Source organism: Drosophila persimilis, unplaced genomic scaffold, assembly GCF_003286085.1.
Source record: "Drosophila persimilis strain 14011-0111.01,24,50 unplaced genomic scaffold, DperRS2 tig00000191-arrow-pilon, whole genome shotgun sequence".
NCBI classification, from domain to species: domain Eukaryota; kingdom Metazoa; phylum Arthropoda; class Insecta; order Diptera; family Drosophilidae; genus Drosophila; species Drosophila persimilis.
The window spans coordinates 15,093,160-15,119,422 of record NW_020825298.1 but is presented as its reverse complement, the minus strand read 5'-3'; the positions used below and the strand labels follow the sequence as shown (position 1 = coordinate 15,119,422).

General features: G+C 42.0%; 1 protein-coding gene across 3 annotated transcripts; it reads left to right on the top strand.

Annotated features, from left to right (window-relative positions):
- The first annotated feature begins 194 nt into the window (after window positions 1-194).
- LOC6593473 (tyrosine-protein phosphatase Lar) lies at window positions 195-25,485 on the top strand. Of its 3 annotated transcripts, XM_026988193.1 has the most exons (14): window positions 195-426; window positions 485-631; window positions 687-962; window positions 1,236-1,259; window positions 6,842-6,942; window positions 7,605-7,797; window positions 8,858-9,008; window positions 9,070-9,206; window positions 12,020-12,316; window positions 19,206-19,345; window positions 19,397-22,738; window positions 22,798-22,908; window positions 22,978-23,283; window positions 23,353-25,485. In XM_026988193.1, the coding sequence occupies exons 1-14, from the start codon at window positions 354-356 to the stop codon at window positions 23,422-23,424; spliced, it is 5,370 nt and encodes a 1,789-aa protein (XP_026843994.1). In that variant the 5' UTR covers window positions 195-353; the 3' UTR covers window positions 23,425-25,485. The 3 variants fall into 3 exon arrangements, with proteins under 3 accessions (XP_026843994.1, XP_026843995.1, XP_026843996.1); XM_026988194.1 differs by lacking the exon at window positions 1,236-1,259 and having other exon boundaries at window positions 687-971; XM_026988195.1 differs by lacking the exons at window positions 195-426; window positions 485-631; window positions 687-962; ... (4 more) ...; window positions 9,070-9,206; window positions 12,020-12,316 and adding an exon at window positions 18,209-18,238 and having other exon boundaries at window positions 23,353-25,483.
- Window positions 25,486-26,263: the final 778 nt, after the last annotated feature.

The following is a 26,263-nucleotide window of genomic DNA, read 5'->3' as shown; positions in this document are numbered from 1 at the left end:
TCGGAACAGGTAGCGGAAAGGGTTAATAAAGGCTTTAAAATGTATCTTCCTTTGGGATACCAATTGGTTGAGGCTTAGGATATGTGTTCTTTGAGAACAGGTAACATTTCTAAGGACAGACAATATAATAATCTCCAAAAACCCTTCTATAACCCATCTAACGAATCTCTGTTCATCTTTTTGTTTCAGGTTTCTTGCAAATCGAAAATAGCCGCGAAGAGGACCAAGGCAAATACGAATGTGTGGCCGAGAATTCCGTGGGTACCGAGCACTCGAAGGCCACCAATTTGTATGTGAAAGTACGTCGTGTGCCACCCACCTTTTCGCGCCCGCCAGAGGCCATCAGTGAGGTGATGCTGGGAGCAAACCTAAATCTATCCTGCATTGCTGTAGGATCCCCAATGCCGCATGTCAAGTGGATGAAGGGCAAGTCCCATACAATTCTATATAGAAATGATGATCTAATATCCTATACATCCTTTAGGTGCCCTTGATCTAACACCGGAGAACGAGATGCCAATTGGTAGGAATGTCCTGCAGTTGATCAACATTCAAGAGAGCGCCAACTACACTTGCATTGCGGCCTCCACTTTGGGGAATATCGATTCCGTTTCGGTGGTTAAAGTGCAATGTAAGTAGGAGTATCTTTTGAAGGCAAATGTATCTAATGTTTCGTGTATCTACAGCCCTTCCTACAGCCCCCACCGATGTGCAGATCTCTGAGGTGACCGCCACTTCGGTGCGTCTGGAGTGGTCGTACAAGGGTCCCGAGGACCTGCAATACTATGTGATCCAATACAAGCCGAAGAATGCCAATCAGGCCTTCAGCGAGATCAGTGGCATCATCACAATGTACTATGTGGTGCGTGCTCTGAGTCCCTATACGGAGTACGAGTTCTATGTGATAGCCGTGAACAATATTGGACGGGGTCCGCCCTCGGCCCCAGCGACCTGTACCACCGGTGAGACAAGTGAGTATCGAACAATCAGAGAGATTATTCCTTTAAAAACGATCATTTAACTAACTGCCGACTGTCTTTGTCTTTGTCTCTTTATGCTGCTGCTGCCACACAAAAAAAAGGATTTTCAAGCAATTTTATTTTGAGATTCTAGATTTCTAGACTTTCTGTAGATGCAATTTTTATTTTCTTTGTGCGGAACGGTACTAAACCCTTTCGAATATGTTCTCTCTCTTTTCCCCTCTCTTTTCTTTGCGCTTTCCTCTCCACCCTTAGGCGATTTCTCTTTTGGTGGCACAAGTAAGTATCCATCCGCTTGGCAAACAAAATTTTATGGCTGGCCAAAAAATGGCCAAAACAATTTCAATAACAATTGTTGAGCAGCGGAAAATCCTCAATACCCGACCAGAAATGGTTGGAAGAAAGGGCTGGAAACGGGGGGCGAAAGTAAAGGAAGAAAAGGGCATAAAAAGAAAGTAAAAAAGGAAGAAAGCGGAATAACAAGTAGCTAGATAGAATCAAAGGTAAATGCAATGCTCTGGAAATCGTTGCATACGCAGCTGCGGGTAAAGTCTCGTCTCTGATGTATGTGACGTGGCAGTGTGCCAGGGAGGGGAGGAGAGGATGAACCTCCCTTCTTCCTTCGGTCGACAGGCAGCTGCCAGTCGCTGCCTTTTCCACACTTTTTTCATACCCTTGGAAGGTAGCTGCCAGTCGCACTTTTCCATGCCCTACAAATTAATACAATGATTTTTAGCAGATCTTGGACATTAGATGAAGGAGAGACCACATTTTCGAAACTATAAGAAATATACTCACTCGTTCCTGATTGGAATTTGCCTTGGTTTTCAGTTAGTCAGTATTCTACCTCTTTCTATGCCAAATTACTGTTCTTTTTCTACAGAAATGGTATAGTTCTAACCATTAAAGATCGAGCTAAGTTATCATAGAAGTAGCTTCCATCGTTGTCAGGCGAAAAATAAGTATTTGTGCGGAAAGAATCGAATCAGTCTCTCCTTAATTTACTTATACAACCTTCTACATCAATTTCCTATATCATACACACTATATCGTATTGTTCTTACAAATACCGTCGTTCGAAAGTCTAATTTTTGATGGAAAAACATTTTCTATTCCTGCAAATAAACCCATCATACATAAAACATCTATTGGTATATATCTCTACTCAGCCTAAAATAACTGAATTCGGTTCCAAATACCAACCAAATAGTTCCCAAAGCAGGGAATGTTCGAAGGACTGATCTTTTGTATGAAGTATTTCATTTCTGATTCTGAAGATAATCCAAAGCAAAGTCCACTACAACTTAGCAGTTTCATTTGTAATACAAATCGTATGATCTTTCATAGAAAGCATGTACTTTCCAGGGTATCCATTCATTCTCTACCACAAAACTATTCTTTCCTTCTTGTGTGTTCCGCTTTGCGTCTGCCCCGCAAACAACGCATAAAGTTTGCATTGTTATGCGTTCGTTTGAATGCGCTTTGGAGTCTTTGTGTGGGGGAACATGGTGCATGGCGGTTGGGGGCATGTACTCCTGTATGCGTGCCCCTCTTCCGTGCATGCAACGTTCAGCTCCTAGCCCTGCCAATTGCGCGTAAGCGTGCGCTTGTCTGACATGCCTTTCCGCCTGATACGCCCTGCACGGACGAGTTTTTTTCATGCAGCAGCAGTAGCAAGCACCAGCAGCAGCATGTCGTATAAAAGTTGAAAACTTTTATTGCTGCAATTATGCTTATCGCTTGCCCAATATCGTTTCGAAATATTATTTCGATAGCAACGTTTATGGGCAAAGGCACAGGGCCACAGGATAGAGGAGGCTACAGGCAGACAGTGCGATTCGGAGGAGTATCATCATCCGCAGGTCAGAGGCAATGCTTAACACGTGTCATTTGGTTTAGGTAGCAGCTGAGCCAAGAGCCAAGGCCCACTTGGGGTGCTGGATAATCCTGCAGCTTTGTTTATGGCCCTGTAACCGTACACTACCAAAGTGGCAAAGTACATTAACCGAATGGAGAAGTATTGTAAGGGCCAGCAGCTGAGTTTGCGAGTGAAGCACCTGAGACTCAGAGGACTCCTTCCGAACTGGCAGAAGGATGAAGATTGGTTTTAAAGTGTTTTTTGAAAAACATTTTACTACTTTTTAGTAACAGAATAATCGAGTAATTAATCAAGTAATGGAGTATTAGGACACCAGTTGGGAATTTTAATGATTGATGCAATTTAGAATCATTTGAAGCATTTTATGTGCTATTTTCTACTTAACAATTTACACTATAAACGTAGTAGTACCTCGTAGTACTCGTAGGTAGATAACAGCCTAAAAGAAATAGGTAACAACTACTCTTCCTAGATGTGGCACTGCAGATCTTTTACTGAAGAGGAAGCTTTCTTTTGAGGCTAGAAAAAAGCATTTAAACTTTGGCCTCGTCAGACAAAATGAACCAGGCAATGGCCACAGACTCGGAATGAAGTAACAAATACCTATCTTGTAGGTCTCTAAACCTCTCCAAAAGTAATACACGAATGTCTTCTATAAATGATATCTAGGAAACCACTACAGAGAAGTATTTCCTCTTATAAAACTATGCCGAAAGCCTACTCTCATGTTAAATATAACAAAAATACGATCAAACGCCTCACGCGTCATGCGGCAATGCCCCTCAGTCGCTTGGCAGAGGGGCGTTTAGCGTCTCTGCCTGGAATCCCTTCGCAAAAAGCTTTTTCTATTATATTTCAATTGAAATGCACTTGAAAAATCTCCAACAAATTGAGGTGCCATCCAATTGTAGTATTCTTTATTAGATTTACATACAAAATAAGATACCAAAATGTAGCAAATATTTATAGACATTTAAGCAATTTCTTTGCAAAGGTTTTACCATTCCTTTTGCTAGGTTCAAGGACTACCTTTTAGCTTCGTTATTCTAAAGCTATTACCATGCGAAATAATCAAATATAAAAGACAAAAGTCTTGCCCCGAATCACAATATTTGTTCAGCACCGGAATATGGAGATATGACAGAGAGAGAGAGAGGGACAGGGACAGGGAGAGGGAGAGACCTGCACTTTGGAAACCTAACAATTATCCAGGGCATCACCTTACACTGCTCCGCTCGACTCGTCGTAAGGACATCCCCGTACCCCGGCCCATCTCCTCCGAATGGATGGATGGAAGGACAAATATTCGTATTTCAAGACAGCTGCAGAGCAGCACTTGAGCGCCGTAATCAAAATTTACCTTTAAAGTGTCGGAAGGAGGGGCAGGTTAAGGCAGGACGGCCGAGGGCAAACCTTTAACAGATCCTTTCGTCATGTAATCGGTTATATGGGCTGCACATGCTCCTCCAGACTCGTATAGCATCTATGATTCTCAGTAGAGGAGTGTGGGTGGATGCTGGGCGCTGTTCGCTGCTGCTGGGGGGGGGAGGCAAGAATTTAGTGCCATGTACTTCTATAAGGAGTAGGCGTGTGCGCAGGCATGCAAGGGATACATATTAATGGAGCGTATCCGTATGTAATGTATATGCCCTTAAATGCAGCTTACGTGATGCTCTCTCTCCACTCTCCTTCCCCCACCACTACCACTTATCCACAAACGTGGGCTAAGAGGAAGCCCAAGCAAGCACACATTTTTAGCCTCAATGTGTGGGTATCCTACGGATACGTTTGCGTATCCGAGCTGCATGCAAATCTTGGCTATAACCAGGCAATGGACACACACACACGAACACCCCACTGACGCAGCCAGGAGGCAGGGGCAGTGGCAGTGGCAGTGGCACCGGCACAGGCTCATCCTGGGGTAGTAGCACTTGTGTAACAGATGAGATGACTGCGATATAAATTGTGGATAAAACTGCTGCAGCGCTTGTAGATATTGCAGCAGAAATTGTGAGAAATTGGAATTTATTGATTGCCCATTAACCAATTGAGGGAAACGCATATACTCGTATAAAAATACATATATCGACACACGGATGCACATGCACTGCACTGAAAATCATGTTCCATGTGCAGTTTTTAATCATAAAAAGGCAGATCTATAAATTTGGTTGAAAATGCCAGCAGAAAAGGAGATGTACAATCACGAAGGAAGGGATTTTTAGAAGGAAACTGAAGTCAATTCCTTTACTGATCATTATTGAGACGTTTCCAGATTCGAATAGTATAGAATCCATAATGTATACCGGCTATAATTTCTACCAGCTAGATATAGGATATTTATTAAATGAAAGTCCGAATATTGAGCTCTAAAAAACTATATAAAAAATAGATTATACATAATCCATTATATATGTATGTATGTACGTATTCCTCCAGCTGCTTGTGTTAAGAAGATCCAGTTCTTATATTTGATATATCCATAAATGAATAGTACTGGTACTAAAAAGATACTTATATACCATCTACCAACATCTAGAAATCAATTATCACAATTGGATAACTTAATTTGTTGGAATCAAGGTTTATCCCATAAGATTCCCTCTCCTTTGAAATAAGTTCAAGGGAATATACCTTTTTTCGTACCATATTATTCTAATCTATTCTCATTTATCTCCAGTGTACATGCCGATCGGCCAGTAGAATGTGGAATGGAGTGATAGATACGTTCCACTAATTAGCATTCATGTGTGGCAGAATGGCAGATTCGCAGAAGGGGGGAAGCAGAAGCAGCAAGCAGCTTCTGGCAATGCGGCCGAGGCTTCTAATTGCGGCTCCGACCCGGACTCCGGCTGTGAATGCAGTTGTCCGGCAAATTTGATGCCCGTGCAAATGCATTGCACAAAATTATAGCAGAGCTTCAAGGGGAAGGATGCTAGGAGCTACTGGTGGAATGGGGGTGGATAAATCATTGTTGTGCGTGTGTGTGTGCGTGTGTGTGGGAGACAACAAAAATCAGTTTATAAATGCAAAATTCGCACTATAATGGCCGCCAGGCTTCGACGCGCCATAACAATTTCCAAAATTTTCGTGGGGCCCAAAAAGTATATTTCGCACCCGCAGAATTCTGACGTTTCTTCCAATCTCAAAATGCAATATGAAATACGAAATGGACGCCCCCGCCCCAACGTGGAAAAACAAATTGTGATGGATGGGGATTGTTTGCACTGCGAAACATTTGTGTGTGGATTTCCCCAACCCCCAACCCCCGACCCAGCCCCCAGCCCTAATGCCAACCCCTAGCCGTCCGTACACGTGTCCGCTTCTGTCCCACTTATTTTCTCCTAGTTTCTGTGTGTTTGATAATGGTCTACGTGCGGCCTGGGTATTTGTGTGTGTTCGGTTTTCCCCCAGAAAACGCTTAAAATCATTTAACGAAATTGCATATTTATGAATTTGCAGCTAAGCGAAATTATGGTCAGCATAAAACCATATTTAAAACATATTTAATGTCGGATATTGGGATGGAATTATGGCTAAATACTTGGTTTTGATTGCGGAAGAATATTAAAGACTAGGCGGAAAGGCAGAGAAATGGGTTTTAAATCTAATATTTGATAGTATAAAAAAGAGGTTCAGACATAGGAAATATAAATAATATGTATGTAAGAAGGGATTTTTGAAGAGCTAAAGAAATACAGAAATAATCAATTAAAATAGTCATTGAAATCACTTGAAAGCCATGAGGTCCTTAACCTTTTTAATATCCTGACTTAAAAGCAGTCTCTGGGTGAATTATCACCTGCTTTCCCTGCAGTACCATCGTCTCCGCTGCTCTAAATTGTTTTTCATTAGACTCGAAATAAATTTCCCTCAAACATTTTCGCTTACCAAAGTCGGATGTCTAAAGTGGTTTTTCCGGGCCCATTCTTTTACCATTGCCATGCTAATATTCTACCATATATTCTTTGTGCATTTTCAGAAATGGAAAGTGCACCACGTAACGTTCAAGTGCGGACGCTCAGCTCGTCCACGATGGTTATTACCTGGGAACCCCCGGAGACGCCCAATGGACAAGTGACCGTAAGTACCGGGCATCAAGTGCGCATATTAAACGTAAGATCCACCAGACTGCGACTACGACTGCGAATGGGGGGCCTGAATCCAGGATCCTGTGTTCTGTGTCCTGTGTCCTGTGGCTGCAGGGTCCTGGGGCCAAGCGACGCACTTTGTCACGTCAGAGTCGTCTGATGGGACGGATGGAGAGGGCTAGCCAAAGGGAAATTGGCAAAATGCCGTTGGCCATGTTCTGTGGGGCCCCGGACCCCCCCTTTGAATGCAAATCCGAAGCACCTTTCCAGCCCACAAATCCGAATCACCTTTCCACCGCACAGACCGAAGCAATCCCTTCCACAGACCTCCCGTACCTCCCTCCCTCCGTCGGCAAGCCTTGAATGCAAATCCGAACCTCCTTTCCACACAGACGAGACGACGGCAATTGTTGTAGTCTCTGCCTGGTCCTTCTGCTCCTGCTGCTGCACCTGCTGGTTGCAGGATGCAGGCAGGAGCTATTATAAAGTTCACAAATCTATGACCACTCGGTCATATATCATTTTCTGGTTTATCAGTTAATGAAAGGTGAATTTCGGATTTGGATTTGAATTTGAATTTGAGTTTCTGCAAATGAATTTACATTTTACACAACGCTCTCTCTAAGCCCAATCTCTCTGACCCTCTTTTAACAGGGCTATAAGGTGTACTACACAACGAATTCGAACCAACCGGAAGCCTCATGGAACTCACAAATGGTCGACAATAGCGAGCTGACAACAGTATCGGAGCTGACACCCCATGCCATCTATACGGTTCGTGTGCAGGCCTATACCTCAATGGGAGCCGGTCCCATGTCCACACCCGTACAGGTGAAGGCCCAGCAAGGTAAGAGAAGAGGCCAAGTTAAGCCAAATTGATTGGGCAATCAGCTTCAATTAGGCACATGACATAGCACATGCGTTACGCACGAGCATACGATGGAGCATTGATGATGCGTGGCCGATGCATTTTGAATGGAGCGACAGACAGACAAACCGTCCCACACACACACACATTTCGCAATTTCATTGCTCCAACTCAATCGAGCCCCACCCCACAAAACCCCCCACATAGATCACACCAATTATTTAATTATAATGCAAAATGTCAAGCACAAACGTGTGTCCATTCAATGAAATATTTAACTCTCTCTCGCTCTCGCTCTCTCCTCGGACACACATTCGATTATATCTACGGGAATATTCATTAACTCGAAGGCAATTGCATTTTGTCTGCTTTCTGGCCATTTCTGGGGTTGGGGGCAGCATAAATCTGTACGTAAGTATAGGCTTAATCCGGGGCGTGGTCATTCGTAGTAGTGACTTACTGTCATTGGATGTCCTGTTCGGGTGTCCTGTCTGGTGTCTGTGGCCTTCTTAACTTTGGCAATAACTAAACAACTCGAGAGGTTTTCCCAACTTTGAACTGTTTTCTGGTGGGGCCAAGTGTCTGTTGCCATTTGGGTCAGACATCTCTCCGAGGAATCTAAGCCAATAATAAACCATTTACAATGTACATGTACAATGTTTTCAAAGCCTTAAATTGATTCATCAAAGACAGGCCCCTCCCGCATCTCCAGCATTGTGGTGTATAAATAATTTTGGAAATTGTCAATCATTTAGTTGGAGAAGGGGACTGTGGGACTGGGGGACTGGGCGACACATCTCTCAATCAATTGCCAATGCAAAAACCAAACAAAATGGTGCAGCAGCAGCAGCCAGCGCTGTGGCCTGTCATTCCATCAATCTGTGTGGGGAATCAGCAACATCAGCATACAAATATCACATTGCCGCACATTGATTTGTTTGTATTTTATTTAATTTCCGTAATTTCCGTTTCATTATTACCACCAAAATCCTGAAAAACCCAAATGCCCGATGATGCTGCGTGTGTCCGCCTACAAAAGGTGTGCCATCACAACCGAGCAATTTCCGGGCCACCGATATCGGCGAGACCGCAGTCACACTGCAATGGTCGAAGCCTACGCATTCCAGCGAGAACATTGTACACTACGAGCTCTACTGGAATGACACATATGCCAATCAGGCACATCACAAGTGAGTATTTGAATACATCCTATTCGTAATCTGAGACATTCAATCAATCCAAAACTTGTAGGCGCATTTCGAACTCCGAATCGTATACGCTGGATGGTCTGTACCCTGATACCCTCTACTATATCTGGCTGGCAGCACGATCCCAACGGGGCGAAGGGGCCACCACACCGCCCATACCAGTACGCACCAAGCAATATGGTAAGTTCATATGCAACCGATCTCTGATTCCCCATATTGTATTTCCATAAGTTAGGTGTCGCCAAAAGCAAACCGTCGTAGTCGTACAGTTTTTTCTATAAGTTTAAGTACAACACGAAAACAGATGTTTGATTTTCGCAAAACATATTTCCATAAATACTACATATACGATATACCTATACCTATATGATATATACTATATACATAAACATACGCCTTATATACTAAATGTAGTTCAGTAACCCAAAATATCCCACAAAAATCCCCACCCCCTCTATAATGTGTCTGTTTGAGTGTGTGAATCCGAATATATTCCTGAGTATTCTTCTGCTTACGTGGAAAAAGGTAAACTCTGTATGAATGATTGTGAATATGATTGAATCGGGTCGAGTGTGAAGTGAGTTTTGCACTTGCCCACATATACATATATATTTACTGCATAATCGTATAAATATAATCATATATATTGTAGGATTTGTGATTGTTCTGGTTCCATTGCAAGTTAGATTTAAGGCTTAGTTGTGTATTAGTATTCTAGCTCAACTTATACACACACCACACAACATGGAATACTATATGCAATACATAAATAGACTGTAAAAACCCTACACAGATTATATATACTATACATAATTAGATATACCCATAAATACATATAGAATAAGATACTACATATAGCATTACACAACCACAAAGAAAGAAAATTAAGTGATCTCTAGAGGGAGGCCTTGACAGATTGCAGAAAGTTTGGGAGATTTATGTAGAGAATGAGAAATAATAGAATTAAAGAAAACAAGGAGAACTTCATAAGCGACTTCTTTTAATCATCTATTTTTAGTGAGCATCGTGTATAAACATTTAAGAGAGCTGTAACTTCTTTTAAAAAAAAGTCAAAAATAACCCATAAAACTCTATAAATTACTATTGTACCCTAAAAGTACCCTATATGACCCCGAAGTGTCAAATTCCATCGCTGAAACTCCAAATTGTTGATTTATAAAGTCTTAAGCTCATTAGAAATGTCAGAATCCACAATAATTCTCATTAAATCCATGGATTAAATTTTAAATTAAATGCCAATGGCAAAAGTTCAAGTTTATATTTTCCCCACTTTTCTCCTTAATACCAAAGATTAATTAATTAATTCTGTTGGTCTATAAAATGTCTTACATCCCCCACTGCTCTGCGATCTGTTCGACTTATCCAATTAGAAAACCAAAAACGCATTTAACAAGAGCCAACATCACACCAACATCACACCAGCCACACCACATGACACCGCAGGATAGAAAACCGACAACAGATTTGCCCCATAAACAACAGCCACAACGATATACCAAATCACCAAACACCTTTTCATTTGCAAATCCAAAGCAAATTGCATGAAAACGTAATGCCAGATAGAAAAAAAAAAAAAGAAAACCTGAACTGAACCGAATGGAATGGAAAACCAAACAATTATGGAATGCATATTCGGATTTGTGTGTGTTATTTAGCATGGCTCGATTATGGCCCCATTTATCATAGCTGCCTTTGAGTGTTAAATCATGTAAATTATGCCAAAACAATTTTCCAACTTTAGACCACTATTTAAGTGGCAAAATTCCTAATGCACATTGCACTCACTCCTGCACACTGCACTCCGCACTTCGCACTCTGCACTCTCCAGATGGACTGGATAGTAGACCACAGAAACCAAAACCAGAAATTCCTCCACTGAAACTCTCTACCTCTCCCTCTCTCTCTCACTCTATGTGTCTAGAAAATTGATTTTGAATGATATTTTAATAGAGCGATGGAGCGAAGACAACTGTCTGCTCGTCTATCTGTCTGTCTGCTGCAGGAGAATATTTCCTTGTGGCAGTGTGGCATAAATATCACTTTTGGTTTTCATATTTGCACGTCTTGCATTTCCCTTCCGCATAATTGAAACATAAATTGGTTCTAATCCTAAGCGAATGCACAAACAATTCTTCAAGTTATTTTTAGTTTTAGTTTTAGTTCGAGTTAGAGTTTGAGTTTCAGTTTGGAATGTGCTAGAATTGATATGATAGTTTCCTAATGACTTTTTATTGTTAGCACTCTCAAGTTTTGTGCTTTCGTTTTAATTAGTTGTAATATTTTATCCTTGAAAACTTTCGAATGCTCGAGTACTCTTAGATGTTGCAACTTTTGATATGTACATATATCTAAATCCCCCACCCCACATGGTTTATGCAAATTAATGTTTCTACCCCCCCTATATAATGTATGTGAATGTTGTGTGTAGCACCTATATATAGATCTTTTTTAAACCAATTTATATCCTTTTTTATAAGCTAAGCATGACTATGGGTTCCCGCTTCTCTCGTAGCTTCTCGCAGCTCGAAACAAATTTTCAGCTCAAAAAAGTCGTTACCAAAAAATATGCACCAAAGGAAAAAGGAGTCAACATTTATTTGCATAAACCATTGGATATACTATATGTCTTGATATTTGATTTTGATTTGATGATATTTATATCTATATTATATGCCTATCTCTAAACCATATTCTTTATTTTGATTATAATATTCATTTGCTTTTATGGCCTTTTCGTTTCATGTTACCCCCCGATTCGATTTTCGGTTTTGACATTTACTATTTTGTGTTTCCTACCGCTAATTGCTGAACTAAATGCTCATAACCAAAACAAATGTGTGTGTTCTTTGGCTATGCAAAAACCAACAATCAACAACCAACAACCCACAATCAACATCCACATCAATCCAAACGAAATCCAAATCAAAATGCACACACAAAATACGTTCCGTTCCTCCCATCTATGTAATTAGTACCAGGTGCACCGCCCCGTAATATCACCGCCCTAGCCAGCAGCTCGACGACGATCGCCCTTAGCTGGCTACCGCCGCCCGTTGAGCGTTCGAACGGTCGGATCATATACTATAAGGTGTTCTTCGTGGAGGTGGGCCGCGAAGACGATGAGGCCACCACACTGACCCTCAATATGACCAGCATCGTACTCGACGAACTGAAACGCTGGACCGAGTACAAGATCTGGGTGCTGGCCGGCACCTCCGTCGGCGATGGTCCCCGCTCCCATCCGATCATTTTGCGAACCCAAGAGGATGGTATGTATGCCCATGACAATCTTACCTATGGCGTAAGTCTTACCTAAATCGATTTATCTTTTACGTTATCCATTTATTTATTTCTTTAAGATTATTTTACAAATTATGGTTTTATCCACTCTTAAGTTTAGTTTTACTTCTTCTTATGTTTTAATCCTTCCCCTGATCATACCATACATACCATATTATATTCAACCTCAAAACTAATCGAATTTTGTACAATTTTTGAATTTTGGTATCGAGAGCATTCCACCACAGGAGCAGCTAAGCACTATGGAGATCGTTAACCGATATATATAGCGATATATCTATATATACTCGTACTACATATTTTTTTGTCTACCAAAATTTACAATTTATCCTTGTGTTTAAAACCATATAATCCATATAGCTGTTGATCAATTTTTGAAATCAGCTAGAAGTTCTTTTTTGTTTTATTTAAAAGAAATTTACTTTGTAGTTTATTCCCTTTTATTATTTATAATCTTCTAAGGGAGATTCTTCAATGAAATTAAATCTATGCAGACTCAAAGATTCATCTGTTTTCTTTCTGTTAACATTAGCAGCATTTTGTTTTAAAGAGAATCCTAGAAAATGTTCATAGCATACTTCATAAATCTCCTCTTGCTACTTCTGGATTCCTAGGGATCCTCCATTGATGAAGAATTTTTGAATGTCTAGAGAACCAATTATTTTTTTAACCTTTCCACCAACCATTTCTTGTTTTAATTTCTTGAAGTTTTCTTACGTTTTCCGTTCCATTTCCTTGATTTTGTTGAACGAACCCAAAAGAAAAACGTATACAAAATTAAATAATCATTGGCACAAATGAAATTGCATATTTTTTGGCGCAATTTTTGACTACTTTTTTGCACTTACTCTCTCTCTCTCTCACTATATCTCTCTCTATAAAGCAAACGAAACTTTTTAGAAGAACTCCTATATATATATATTGTGTACTATATATGCAAGCAAAGATCGAACTATTTTTGTTATATTTAATTCTTGACTGGCAATTGTCTCGAGAATTGCAAGAAATTGCAAGCAAAAATCTTTGAATAACACTCGAAAACCTTTATAAATAATTATTTTTGAATATAATTGAATGCATCAACTGTTTGTGGTAATTTGTATAGCACCAAAAAACAAAACCAAAACCAAAAAAACAACGCCACTAACTCGTATTGTAATCTACAATATTTTTTGTATTTTTGGCATTTTAATTATAGTTTTTGTAAGCACCTCGTACATACTCGTACAGCACTCAACAAACAAATACACGACACATATTTGATTTTAGTCTATTTGCATTCAATATTTCATTAATTTATGCAATTATAAAAGTAAACCCGGCCCTAAACAGGAGCTGTGTATAATCATATAATTATAACCCTCGAGGGCGCTAAAAATTCGCTTAAATTTTTCATCATTTCATTATATGAGTATTTGCCCTCTACAAATAGTGCAAAATGTTTTCGCTCTATTTATTTATGATTTTTTATTCGAACACGTACACGTACCATCCATCCACATCCATATCCACATCCACATCCACATTCACAGCCACATGTGTAATATTTTCCGCATATGTACATATTTAATAACGTTTACAAAAGCACGATGGGTGTGTGACTGTGTGTGTGCTATATCATTTTTGAACACCCTATCTATTTGGTTTTTGGCACACAATTTTTGCACTTTTGTCGCCACGTGATGCAACTGCTGCTGATGCAACTGCTGCTGCTTCTCTCCCGAAAGCAATGCCAAAGCCCCCAAAGTCCATGAAGCACGTTTTTTAATGGAATTTTGTGTTTTTTTATTGGGTTTTTATTGCTATGCAAATACACAGATGCACAGCAGCCAGCAAGCGGTGGCGACCACGACAAATCCTTAAATTGATTTCTGCACAAAATTAACCGATTTTTACCTTCGCATATATAATCTTTATATATATATATTTTATGTTGTTGACCGATTTTATTAAGTTTTATTTGCCATCACCTGCATGTTTGCACAGTTAACACATTTCCATACTATTTGCATTTGGCTTTATTTTTCCAATTTCCGCACTCGCAATCCCCTGTCCAGCCCCTTCAATTTGGAGGGTTTGTCTGTTTGAAAGTGGCAGCAGTTTTATCAAAGAATATTCCATTGTCCACAGCCCCTTCTGTTCTTTGTTGTATTTTCCAACAGTAAGAAATGTTTTTGTTGGATACCTTTTATGAGAAAGTTTTCACAAATGCATATTTTGGATAAAAGCTACCAACTTTGATTGGTATTTGATACCAGCAAACCTTTGAATATTTCTGGGACTTTGATGTCCTTGTTTCAAAGCAGCCTTAATGCTATGCGGTCTTCTTTACTAAACAATAATAATTTTAGATGATACAAAACTTTGAACTGGTATCTTTTTATAAAATCAGACTATATTTAGAGGAGACTTAAATATTCCAATGAATAATATAAAAACCATAGACTTTCCAGTTTGGTTTTAATAAAAATCTTTTAAAATCTCCCCTGAAAATCATCCCAAAGAGTAGATTCCCCAACAAAAAATTGAACCAAAGCCCCCCTCCTAAAAATAATTCAATTATTTCATATGTTTGATTCTTCACCTTACTCTCAACACTCTCCCCACCCCATGCACTCCATCATCAATCAAGTTTAACTTTTTGAATCATCATTAACCCTTGAGCAGCACACCACTAACACACTCACACAACGCTTAACCCCTCCATTATGCCATAAACTGCTTGTTTAGCTGTTAACCTGCTTGTTCAACGAACGAAACAAAACAATTTTCTTTATAAAGTACCTACTCAATTTTTGTGTTTTAAGAACTACTTCAACACCAACCGGAAGTGGGTTCCACTCCATTTTGTTTTGGCTAAGCACCGTAAATTAAATGTACTTATTGTTAAGCACCTAGGTGTACGTCTCACTCGCTAACTTTAATCCTATCTCTCGCTCGCCCTCTCCCCCTCTCACTGAGGCTCTCTCTCGCCCTCACCAGTTACTATAGTTATAATAAGCTAAGCATTAAGCTCACATTGAAGCACTGATAAGCACTCTGTACGCACACATTCTCATGCTCGAGCACTGGCACATATGTATCTACTTACAAACTGCGAATGGGAATGAAAGTAAATTCAGTAGGGGATATTCTGAGTAGATCTAAGCACCAAAACGTAAGAATTGCAGTAAACAGGCAACAATATCACGAAAACCACTCACCAAAAAGAAAAAATGGCACTAAAATCATAGAAAAAACACTAATAAGCAATAAAACCCATAGAAAAAACCAAGAAAATGCACTAATAGGCAATCAAAAACAAAAATCATTAAAAAGCAACTAAAGCACCAAAGCACTAGCTCAAAAAAATGCAAAAAGAAAGCACCAACGCACCTCACATCTCTCTAGCCATTGAGTGTATCTGTGACTGACTGGGTTTCTATTTTAATTGTACTCAATTTAGCACAACCAAAGGCTAGGTGCCACATAACTCACTCGCCCCAAAAACCCGAAACCCCAACCCCAACAAAAACCATAAGCAAAACCAACCAATTTCCTCTGCAGAACCTCTATCATAGTCGTACTCGTACGTATAGCCAGCGGCTCACAAGCAGCAGCATGGCATAGCATCAACTACAGCATTAGAGGGTCAGCACATAAGTATGAAAGAGTATTTTATGTTTTCTTTTCTATGACTAGTACCTTGAGACGGTACCAGGGTATACTGTGTTTGTTTAGAGTTATGTTGCAGACAGAAGGAAGAGCTGTGGTATGTGCTCGATTGGGATCAACAGAAGAGTTCTTTCCTTTGAGCTAGTCTGTATATATACGTTGTCTTTCTATAAATTATGAAGATCATAAGATCAAATAGGACAATACTACAAAAATCAGTGGCGTAATTATTTGCAGAGTGATACATAAACAATCCCCACAATCGGATCAAGCTGTCTACCCAAAATAGTAATCTTTGTAGTTGGGTATCCTTTAGTCCATAAGCCGAACCATTCCTCTACTGCTTGTCCTTTTCTACTAATTTTTTCGTGTGTCTGTTTCGTATGTTTGGAGCGTATATCGTTATGATATGATGCGCTTGTTAGCTGCCACAGCACAAATGCAAATGAAAATGCAAATGCATTCCACCTGTCTAAAGCTGGGCACTTGCTTTTCATTCGCCCATCTCCAGGTATTTTAACCCCTCTAGTATATCTGGCTCTGTCTCTGGCTCTGACTCTCTATGCGAAATTCGTAAAGCAAGCAGATTCCCCTTTGTGCTCCCAGACACAGTCCCTCACACACACATGTCCTGCTCACGTATAGGACACCAAAAAAGTTGAAAAAGAAAAGTACAAAACAAGACAAGAAGGAAAAGCTTTTTGGATTACCGAAGATTTGGATACTCTTACAGAAAGCCCACCAGAGTTCGTTTAGGAATTATTGCTTTATCTGTTGTTGTTCCATTTTAACCATCCAAAAACATCACATCCTGGCACTGCCCTTTGGAAAGTGTATAAAAATGAGCACCACCTCGAGCATTGGAAGCTTAGCACGCGCTCCTTGCTTCGTTTGTTCCATTCAGCACTAAAATAAAATATAAAATACATCTACAAAAAAAAGAGGGATACAAAATAGAGAGAACACTTCTAACGGTAGCATTTTAATTATTTTACATTTTCAGTGTTTGTATGTGTGTGGGTGTGTGCGCGGGAGTGCGCTTCATGTGTCTGTTTCTTTATGGGGGAGTGTCATGCTGTGAATGGAGACAAAAATACAGTGAAGCACTCTGTGCAGTGTGACCCGTTCCTCTGTCCTCCATCCCCTGTCCCCCTCCCAGAAACCACCTCTCTCATAGCAGATGAGCAGCCAGAACACTAATGAAGCATAATTTAACATTCGCGTGGCCGTCAGTTGCAGTTTGAATAATTTGTATTATGTATTATGCATTTATTTAACATTTTTAATGAACCCAAAACCAAAAGCCATGATTGAGGGCAAGGAACTGACGTCTGACATGAGATTTGTTATAGGCTTTAATTGAAGTTAAATTTGATTAAAAAAATAATGAAATTTCTAAAAATATTGGAGAAGGAATCCCCATTTTGTATGGCAAAGTATAACCGAGTTTCCTTAAATCTTCAACATCTTCAACAGATGGTTTTATAGGCGCAGAACTCCTTAAAATTTCCACCATTTTATATATAAAAATCCTCGAAAATTCCTTTCACTTGAGCGTACAAGCCAATACTAAGTTATCATACAAAATAGGTATTTCTTATAAGTTAGATTTAAGAACATATTACAAATAAACCAACCTTATTGAACTATGGTAAGTTATCTCTTCTTATATAAGCCCTAAGATACCCCTTAAGTAATGCCCTTTGGGGGTCATATGAGTACCACCTAATTTTTCAGTATCAAAGCCGGGTGTGCCAACAAATATGTAGATTTTGTGTCATGTTTTTCCATGTGTTCTATCCAGTCTTACCCTCCCCCAAGTCTTCAGTTGTTCACCTTACCGTTTCCGTTTCCGTTTCTGTGGATTCTTCTGTAATTCATCCGTAATTTTTGCACCAGTAAAAACCTTTTTGAAACTGTATACTGTAAACTAAAAAACAAATATTTTATATCTTTTTTCATATAAAAAATACCAAAAAAACAATAACAATAACTTTGCTTGGCCACTCGCACCTTGCACTCCACTTGCCTCTGTTTCGTGCACCTTTTTTTGAATGCAAATCAAAATGGAAAAAAAACAAACACACATCATTAATCTTTTTGAAACTTTTTTGATGTGAATACGAAATTATTGCGATAATTTGATTTTTGAACGCAACCTTTAAATGGATGGTGGTTTATATTAAATAAATACAAAAACAAATACAAACATTTTTAAAACTATTTAGAGAAAAAGAGTGAGTATTTTTAATGGTTGACTATGTATAATGTTTAAGAATGCCCAGCCCATAGCAACTGATAAACTATATCTACTATATACTATATCTCTATATATCTATATATCACAATATATTTTTGAAACTGGTCCAGAAATGTTGACCTACAAAACTAAAGGAATTCCAAAAATCTCTTTTGTTTTTTGATATGTTTCTCTATTTCCGAAAAACTTTTTTGAAAAAAAAAATCACATGAAACCGAGCCGAAAAAAGATTCCGGCAATGGATATAATACATCTAGCGAGTTCATATATATACCGAGTGTTTTTCTGTTTGATTTTCCTAATATATGTTTTTTTGCATACACAAATACGAAGTAAAGAACCTTTTTGAATGCTTACATGTTTGTTTTTGCTAAGTGAATATCGAACTGGGAAACGAAAGTGGATTTCCCCCCATTTTTTGTGTACATTTTTTTGACGTACCGATAAGTAATGGTCAATATCTATACTATAAATATGCTATAGCAAGGTATACACTGCACTTCTTAATCACATTTTTTGAGCACCGCCCGTACCATATACCCCACCCATATACCACCCAAATATATAGCACCTAAGCAGCACTTTTGGTTGTTTCCAGTTCCCTTATGATTTCCCCACCAACTCTCTGTTTTCTCTCTGTCTGTGATGTGGCGATGAGCGTTGATGTTGGACCTAAAGTCCGTTCTGGCAGATATTTCTATACATATACTCGTATATTTGTATTGCTCCTAGGATCTAAATACTTAGTGTTAGTTCTGCATAGTTTTCTCTTTATAAATCATTATATACCTTGTATGGTATATTTAAGTAAGCTAATCTTAAGACTCTTTGCCTTTGTCTGGGCATAAGTTAAGCTATCTCTAATTGATTGCCTTGAACACAGCCCTAACCCGAAATTATGACTTCCCCGAGCTAATCTTTTGATTCTTCGTCGTCGTATACAGTGCCCGGAGATCCACAAGATGTGAAGGCCACGCCTTTGAACTCCACATCGGTGCATGTGAGCTGGAAGCCTCCACTTGAAAAGGATCGCAATGGCATCATCCGTGGCTATCATATACATGCCCAGGAACTGAGAGATGAGGTAAGTCGATGAAAGAATTCCCCAGGCTGTACTTAACACTTCCCTTTTTAGGGCAAGGGCTTCCTCAATGAGCCCTTCAAATTCGATGTGGTCGATACGCTGGAGTTCAATGTCACTGGCCTCCAGCCAGACACCAAGTACTCCATCCAAGTGGCGGCACTCACGCGCAAAGGCGATGGCGATCGGAGTGCGGCGATTGTGGTAAAGACACCCGGCGGCGTGCCCGTCCGTCCCACAGTGAGTCTGAAGATAATGGAGCGGGATCCCATTGTGTCCATTGAGCTGGAGTGGGAGCGTCCGGCACAGACGTACGGAGAGCTGCGTGGCTATCGGTTGCGCTGGGGAGTCAAGGATCAGGCGCTGAAGGAGGAGATGCTGTCGGGGCCGCAAATGACGAAAAAGCGCTTCAACGATCTAGAACGGGGTGTGGAGTACGAGTTCCGGGTGGCGGGCAGCAATCACATTGGCATTGGCCAGGAGACGGTGAAGATATTCCAGACCCCTGAAGGCACACCCGGCGGACCGCCCTCGAACATAACGATACGCTTCCAGACGCCCGATGTGGTATGCGTCACGTGGGATCCACCCACGCGGGAGCATCGCAATGGCCTGATCACCCGCTATGACGTGCAGTTCCACAAGAAGATCGACCACGGCCTGGGCTCCGAGCGGAACATGACGCTGCGCAAGGCGGTGTACACGAATCTGGAGGAGAACACGGAGTACATCTTCCGTGTGCGGGCCTACACCAAGCAGGGAGCGGGTCCCTTCAGCGACAAGCTTATTGTGGAGACGGAGCGGGACATGGGCAGGGCTCCCATGTCCGTGCAAGCCGAGGCCACTTCGGAGCAGACGGCGGAGATCTGGTGGGAGCCAGTGCCGAGTCGCGGGAAGCTCTTGGGATACAAGATCTTCTACACGATGACCGCTGTCGAGGATCTGGATGACTGGCAGACGAAGACGGTTGGCCTGACGGAGTCTGCGGATCTGGTGAATCTCGAGAAGTTCGCCCAGTACGCGGTGGCCATTGCGGCGAGGTTCAAGAACGGCCTGGGCCGCCTCAGCGAGAAGGTAACGGTGCGCATCAAGCCCGAGGATGTGCCCTTGAATCTGCGCGCCCACGATGTCAGCACCCATTCGATGACCCTCAGCTGGTCGCCGCCCATCCGCCTCACGCCCGTCAACTATAAGATTAGCTTCGATGCGATGAAGGTGTTTGTGGATTCGCAGGGTTTCTCCCAGACGCAGATCGTCCAGAAGCGCGAGATCATCCTAAAGCACTACGTGAAGACGCACACCATCAACGAACTGAGTCCTTTCACCACCTACAACGTTAATGTGAGTGCCATTCCCTCGGACTACTCATATCGGCCGCCCACCAAGATCACCGTCACCACACAGATGGCCGCCCCCCAACCGATGGTCAAGCCGGACTTTTACGGGGTGGTAAATGGCGAAGAGATACTCGTGATACTCCCTCAGGCGTCGGAAGAGTACGGCCCCATCTCGCACTACTATCTTGTGGTGGTGCCTGAGGACAAGTCCAATCTGCACAAGATACCCGATCAGTTCCTCACCGACGACCTGCTGCCGGGACGCAACAAACCGGAGCGTCCCAATGCCCCCTACATTGCGGCAAAGTTCCCGCAGCGCTCGATACCCTTCACGTTCCATCTGGGATCGGGGGATGACTACCACAACTTCACGAACCGCAAGCTGGAGCGAGAGAAGCGCTATCGGATCTTTGTGCGGGCCGTGGTGGATACGCCGCAGAAGCATCTCTATACGTCCAGTCCCTTCTCCGAGTTCCTGTCGCTGGACATGCGGGAGGCGCCGCCTGGAGAGCGACCCCATCGACCCGATCCCAACTGGCCCTCGGAGCCAGAGGTGTCGGTGAATCGCAACAAGGATGAGCCGGAAATCCTGTGGGTGGTGCTCCCACTGATGGTCTCCACCTTCCTGGTCTCCACAGCCCTGATTGTGCTCTGTGTGGTAAAGCGTCGCCGGCAGCCATGCAAGACCCCCGATCAGGCGGCCGTGACGCGACCTCTGATGGCCGCGGACCTGGGCGCTGGACCCACGCCCAGCGATCCCGTGGATATGCGGAGATTGAACTTCCAAACGCCCGGCATGATCTCCCACCCGCCCATCCCGATCTCGGAGTTCGCCAACCACATCGAGCGCCTGAAGTCCAACGACAATCAGAAGTTCTCGCAGGAGTACGAGAGCATTGAGCCCGGCCAGCAGTTCACGTGGGACAACTCGAATTTGGAGCACAACAAGTCGAAGAATCGGTATGCCAATGTCACCGCCTACGACCACTCCCGGGTGCAGCTGCCTCCGACGGAGGGCACTCCCGGCTCGGACTACATCAATGCCAACTACTGCGATGGCTATCGGAAGCACAACGCCTACGTGGCCACCCAGGGACCGCTGCAGGAGACCTTCATTGACTTCTGGCGCATGTGCTGGGAGCTGAAGACGGCCACCATTGTGATGATGACGCGGCTGGAGGAGCGCACTCGCATCAAGTGCGACCAGTACTGGCCGACGCGCGGCACCGAGACCTACGGACAGATCTTTGTGACCATCACGGAGACCCAGGAGTTGGCCACCTACAGCATCCGGACGTTCCAGCTGTGCCGCCAGGGAAGCAACGATCGACGAGAGATCAAGCAGCTGCAGTTCACGGCCTGGCCGGATCATGGAGTACCCGATCATCCCGCTCCCTTCCTGCAGTTCCTGCGGCGCTGTCGCGCCCTAACGCCACCGGAGTCCGGTCCCGTGATCGTCCACTGTTCGGCGGGAGTGGGGCGCACTGGGTGCTACATTGTGATCGATTCGATGCTGGAGCGGATGAAACACGAAAAGATCATCGACATCTACGGCCACGTGACATGTCTGCGGGCTCAGCGAAACTATATGGTGCAAACGGAGGACCAGTACATCTTCATCCACGATGCGATCATTGAGGCCATCATCTGTGGTCTTACGGAGGTGCCAGCCCGCAATCTGCACACCCATCTGCAGAAGCTGCTGATCACGGAGCCGGGCGAGAGCATCTCTGGCATGGAAGTGGAGTTCAAGAAGCTGTCCAACGTGAAGATGGATTCGTCCAAATTCGTTACCGCCAATTTGCCCAGTAACAAGCACAAGAATCGTCTGGTCCACATTCTCCCGTACGAGTCGAGCCGCGTCTATCTAACACCCATCCATGGCATCGAGGGCAGTGACTATGTGAATGCCAGCTTCATCGATGGCTATCGCTATCGTTCCGCTTACATTGCGGCCCAGGGACCAGTCCAGGATACGGCCGAAGACTTTTGGCGCATGCTCTGGGAGCACAATTCCACGATTGTGGTTATGCTGACGAAGCTCAAGGAAATGGGAAGGGTAAGTGAAAGATCCTTATCCCCTATCTAGCCTCTTTCTAATGCTGCCCTCTTCTGTAGGAGAAATGCTTCCAGTATTGGCCACACGAGCGATCCGTGAGATATCAGTATTATGTTGTGGATCCCATTGCCGAGTACAATATGCCGCAGTACAAGCTGCGTGAATTCAAGGTGAGTAAATGGACGAAAAGACACCCAAGATCGCCCAGGTAATGATTACTGAACGACTACTCTTTTCAGGTAACGGATGCTCGGGATGGCTCCTCACGCACTGTCCGCCAGTTCCAGTTCATCGACTGGCCAGAGCAGGGTGTGCCCAAGTCCGGCGATGGCTTCATCGACTTCATTGGCCAGGTGCACAAGACCAAGGAGCAGTTCGGCCAGGATGGACCCATAACCGTTCACTGTTCGGCGGGTGTGGGTCGCACGGGTGTCTTCATTACCCTCAGCATTGTGCTAGAGCGAATGCAGTACGAGGGAGTGCTGGATGTCTTCCAGACAGTGCGCATCCTACGCTCCCAGCGACCGGCCATGGTGCAAACCGAGGTGAGAAGTGAGATTTGGGAAAGCCCTTGAGCCAACGCTAATATGTATATTATGTTTATGTTTTTTCAGGATCAATATCATTTCTGCTATCGCGCTGCTTTGGAGTATTTGGGCTCATTCGACAACTATGCAAATGGATAAGATTGGCGGGGGCATATCGAGTTGGGATAGGAGGTATAGGAGGAGGAGCAAAAACCTTGTCAACTTTATGTTCGTTCGTTCGTTGCATATTTCTTTCGAACTCTACGCATAATACGCATTTACGATACACACGGATATCATAACTCTAAAGTATTATAGCCAGCTACTGCCCCCCACACATACTTACACTATACCTACTTATACTTACATTATATATCTGTACGTGGATATGTTTTAGTTGATAAGCGCACCATCCCGCCCCCACTCCATCCCAGGATATGTTTGCATTTGCAATTACGATTCGTTTGTATCGTGGCCTCCGGTGTCGGTCTTTAGCTGAGTTTGATTTCATTGGAAAATGTGAACTAAAAAAGACTGTTACACGTTTAATTATCAGTAATTTATGTATCAACACACGTATATGTATATCTTATATACTCACACACATATTGTTCATCAAGTTTTTGCTCGAACTAATCAAAGTAGTCAATCAACTTGTTGTTTGTGGCACCGTCGTTTATGGAGCGGAGCGGACGGGCCACTGGATATCGATACATATTTGAACTAAGGACTTGGTAGCTATTAATCTTACCGCCTAAATCGAATCGAATTGAATCTCGAGCCCAAGAATAAGAGTCGAAAAAGTAGTTGCCATTTTGAACGTAGCCGCGCGTACTGTACTCCAAGTGGAATCCAAATCCGAATAGACATGTATCATGTATTTTGTGTGTGTGAAACGTACAACAATCAATCAAATACGAGACAAGACGAGTAATTCTACACATATGTTAATCTGTTTTTATACCTAGGTTCTGTATGCGTATTGCAGATGACTCTAAACAAATACAAAAACCCGTGCAATTAGTCAAAAGTCTTGCGTAGTGCATATTTTATAAGACAGCTAGTTTTTTAAACATAAGTTGAGATCTCCCCCACAGGCAGAAGATCAAAGCAGATCGCTATTTTATAGTTTTATAAACGGATGCTAGAACAGAAATACATACTTCCAGCTGAGCAGCTAATTGGAACTTCAACCTCATTCCCACAATCTTCTTCGTCTACTTAGTTCCCCCCAAATACATTCCTGTATATACCACAACCACACAGTCGATACGCCCCCAAGCTAGCCATCTATGTATAATCTAGATCCTAAAGCTAAACAATTATGGTACCTAAAGTGTATGATGAAACGGCATAGATGATAATAATTATAATTATAATACGAGTAATATAATACCATACCCCAGCCCGGGAAAATGGAAAAAGGAAAATGGAACAGTAAGATAAATGTAGATATGTATTGTAGCATGTATACTTTTTACGATAACATAACGCAGACGAAGAGACGATGATGATATTGTATTGGCACTAGCACATAAGAAGGTACTACATGATAATGTATATAACTGATAAGCTGTTTTGAAGATTGTTTAAATTCGGCCTCGTATTTATACACAACCATACATATAGTACATACATACATACATTATATGAAAAGACGTTAGCAAGCAAATGCATAAAAGCAACACTAAATTATTAGCTGAAAAATACACATGTTAAACAACAATAGTCATATATGTACACTTAAATATTTATATGAGATACAGATACATATTTGTTAAAAGGAAAACAACACGTTGGCACGTTGCCCCACAAGCCAGAGGAGAAGAAGAAGGAGGATCATAGTAAATTTCGTCGGGGCATTGGCATAGTATGATATACAATGTAATGAGAGATAAATTAAACCTATAGCGATAGCAGCAGCAATAGATGTCTAGAGAATGGTAACCCTGCAGAAAGTTGCAATCGTATTAATACATACACTATATAAATCAATTCAGAAAGTACGAGTACATGTATTGTATATTACACAAATTTGTGGGCTTGTCAAATTTTGTTAAAATATAAATTGTTTGATATGTTTTACCAAAATAGACGGATATAAACAATTTTAAAGGTAACATAATACATAAACATGCATACATCATAGCGATTATATTGTACTAATCAAGCAAAGAGTAAGGAAACCATATTACGTTTAAAACTACCATATAAAAGATATATAATTTTCAAAAGAAAAACTGCTAAGCCGAATGGCAAGGAATAATACAAGATGAAATAAAAAATGAAAACAACACCGCTGTCTGACTTTCTTTTGATGGGAAATGGGCAAGAAGACTTTGCGGGGATGTCGGTGTCCTTGTCCAATGATCAAGGATATTTTTCCAACCAGAGGAGTCGCCCCAATCTACACAGAACTTACGGAGAAAACGAGAAATATATGACGGGCAAAAATATCCTTGATCCTTTATCCTTTAAAGCGACTTCATTAAATAAGGGATAATGTTCCGATCACAGGAAGCCATCGCACGCCTATATTGGCCCACAAATAGTCAAGAAAATTATATATGTATGGCTGGGGACGTTTGAGTCCTTACCCAAGGATCAGCGATATTTTTCCGATCACAAAGACCCATGGCACGTCCTGATCGGCCCACAAATAACAGAGAAGACAAGATTTATGTGACTGGAGAAAATATCCTTGATCCTTGCTCCTTGATAAGGACTCGATCATATCAAGGATTTTCTCCCGATCACAGGAAGCCGTCGCACGCCCGAATCGGTCTATAATTGGCCGAGAAATCAGCAGAATGTCGGTCGTTACTTTTTGAAATTTTAAATTTCCGTTTTTTAGCCCCCGTACTTATGCTACATATTTTTTTGCATTCGCTTGAGATTGCTTGCTGCTGATTTCTGTTCGCCTGGTATCACAGATCTGAAATTCTCGTTTTCTGCCATTTGAGCGGTCGCAAGTGGAAAGTTGTTGTTGTACAACAAC

Coding starts and splice junctions, on each gene's coding strand:
- LOC6593473 (XM_026988193.1), top strand. CDS start 354: ATGCTGGGAGCAAACCTAAATCTATCCTGCATTGCTGTAGGATCCCCA. Junction 12,317..19,205: donor TTTGCGAACCCAAGAGGATG/GTATGTATGCCC, acceptor CGTCGTATACAG/TGCCCGGAGATCCACAAGAT. Junction 23,284..23,352: donor CGGCCATGGTGCAAACCGAG/GTGAGAAGTGAG, acceptor ATGTTTTTTCAG/GATCAATATCATTTCTGCTA.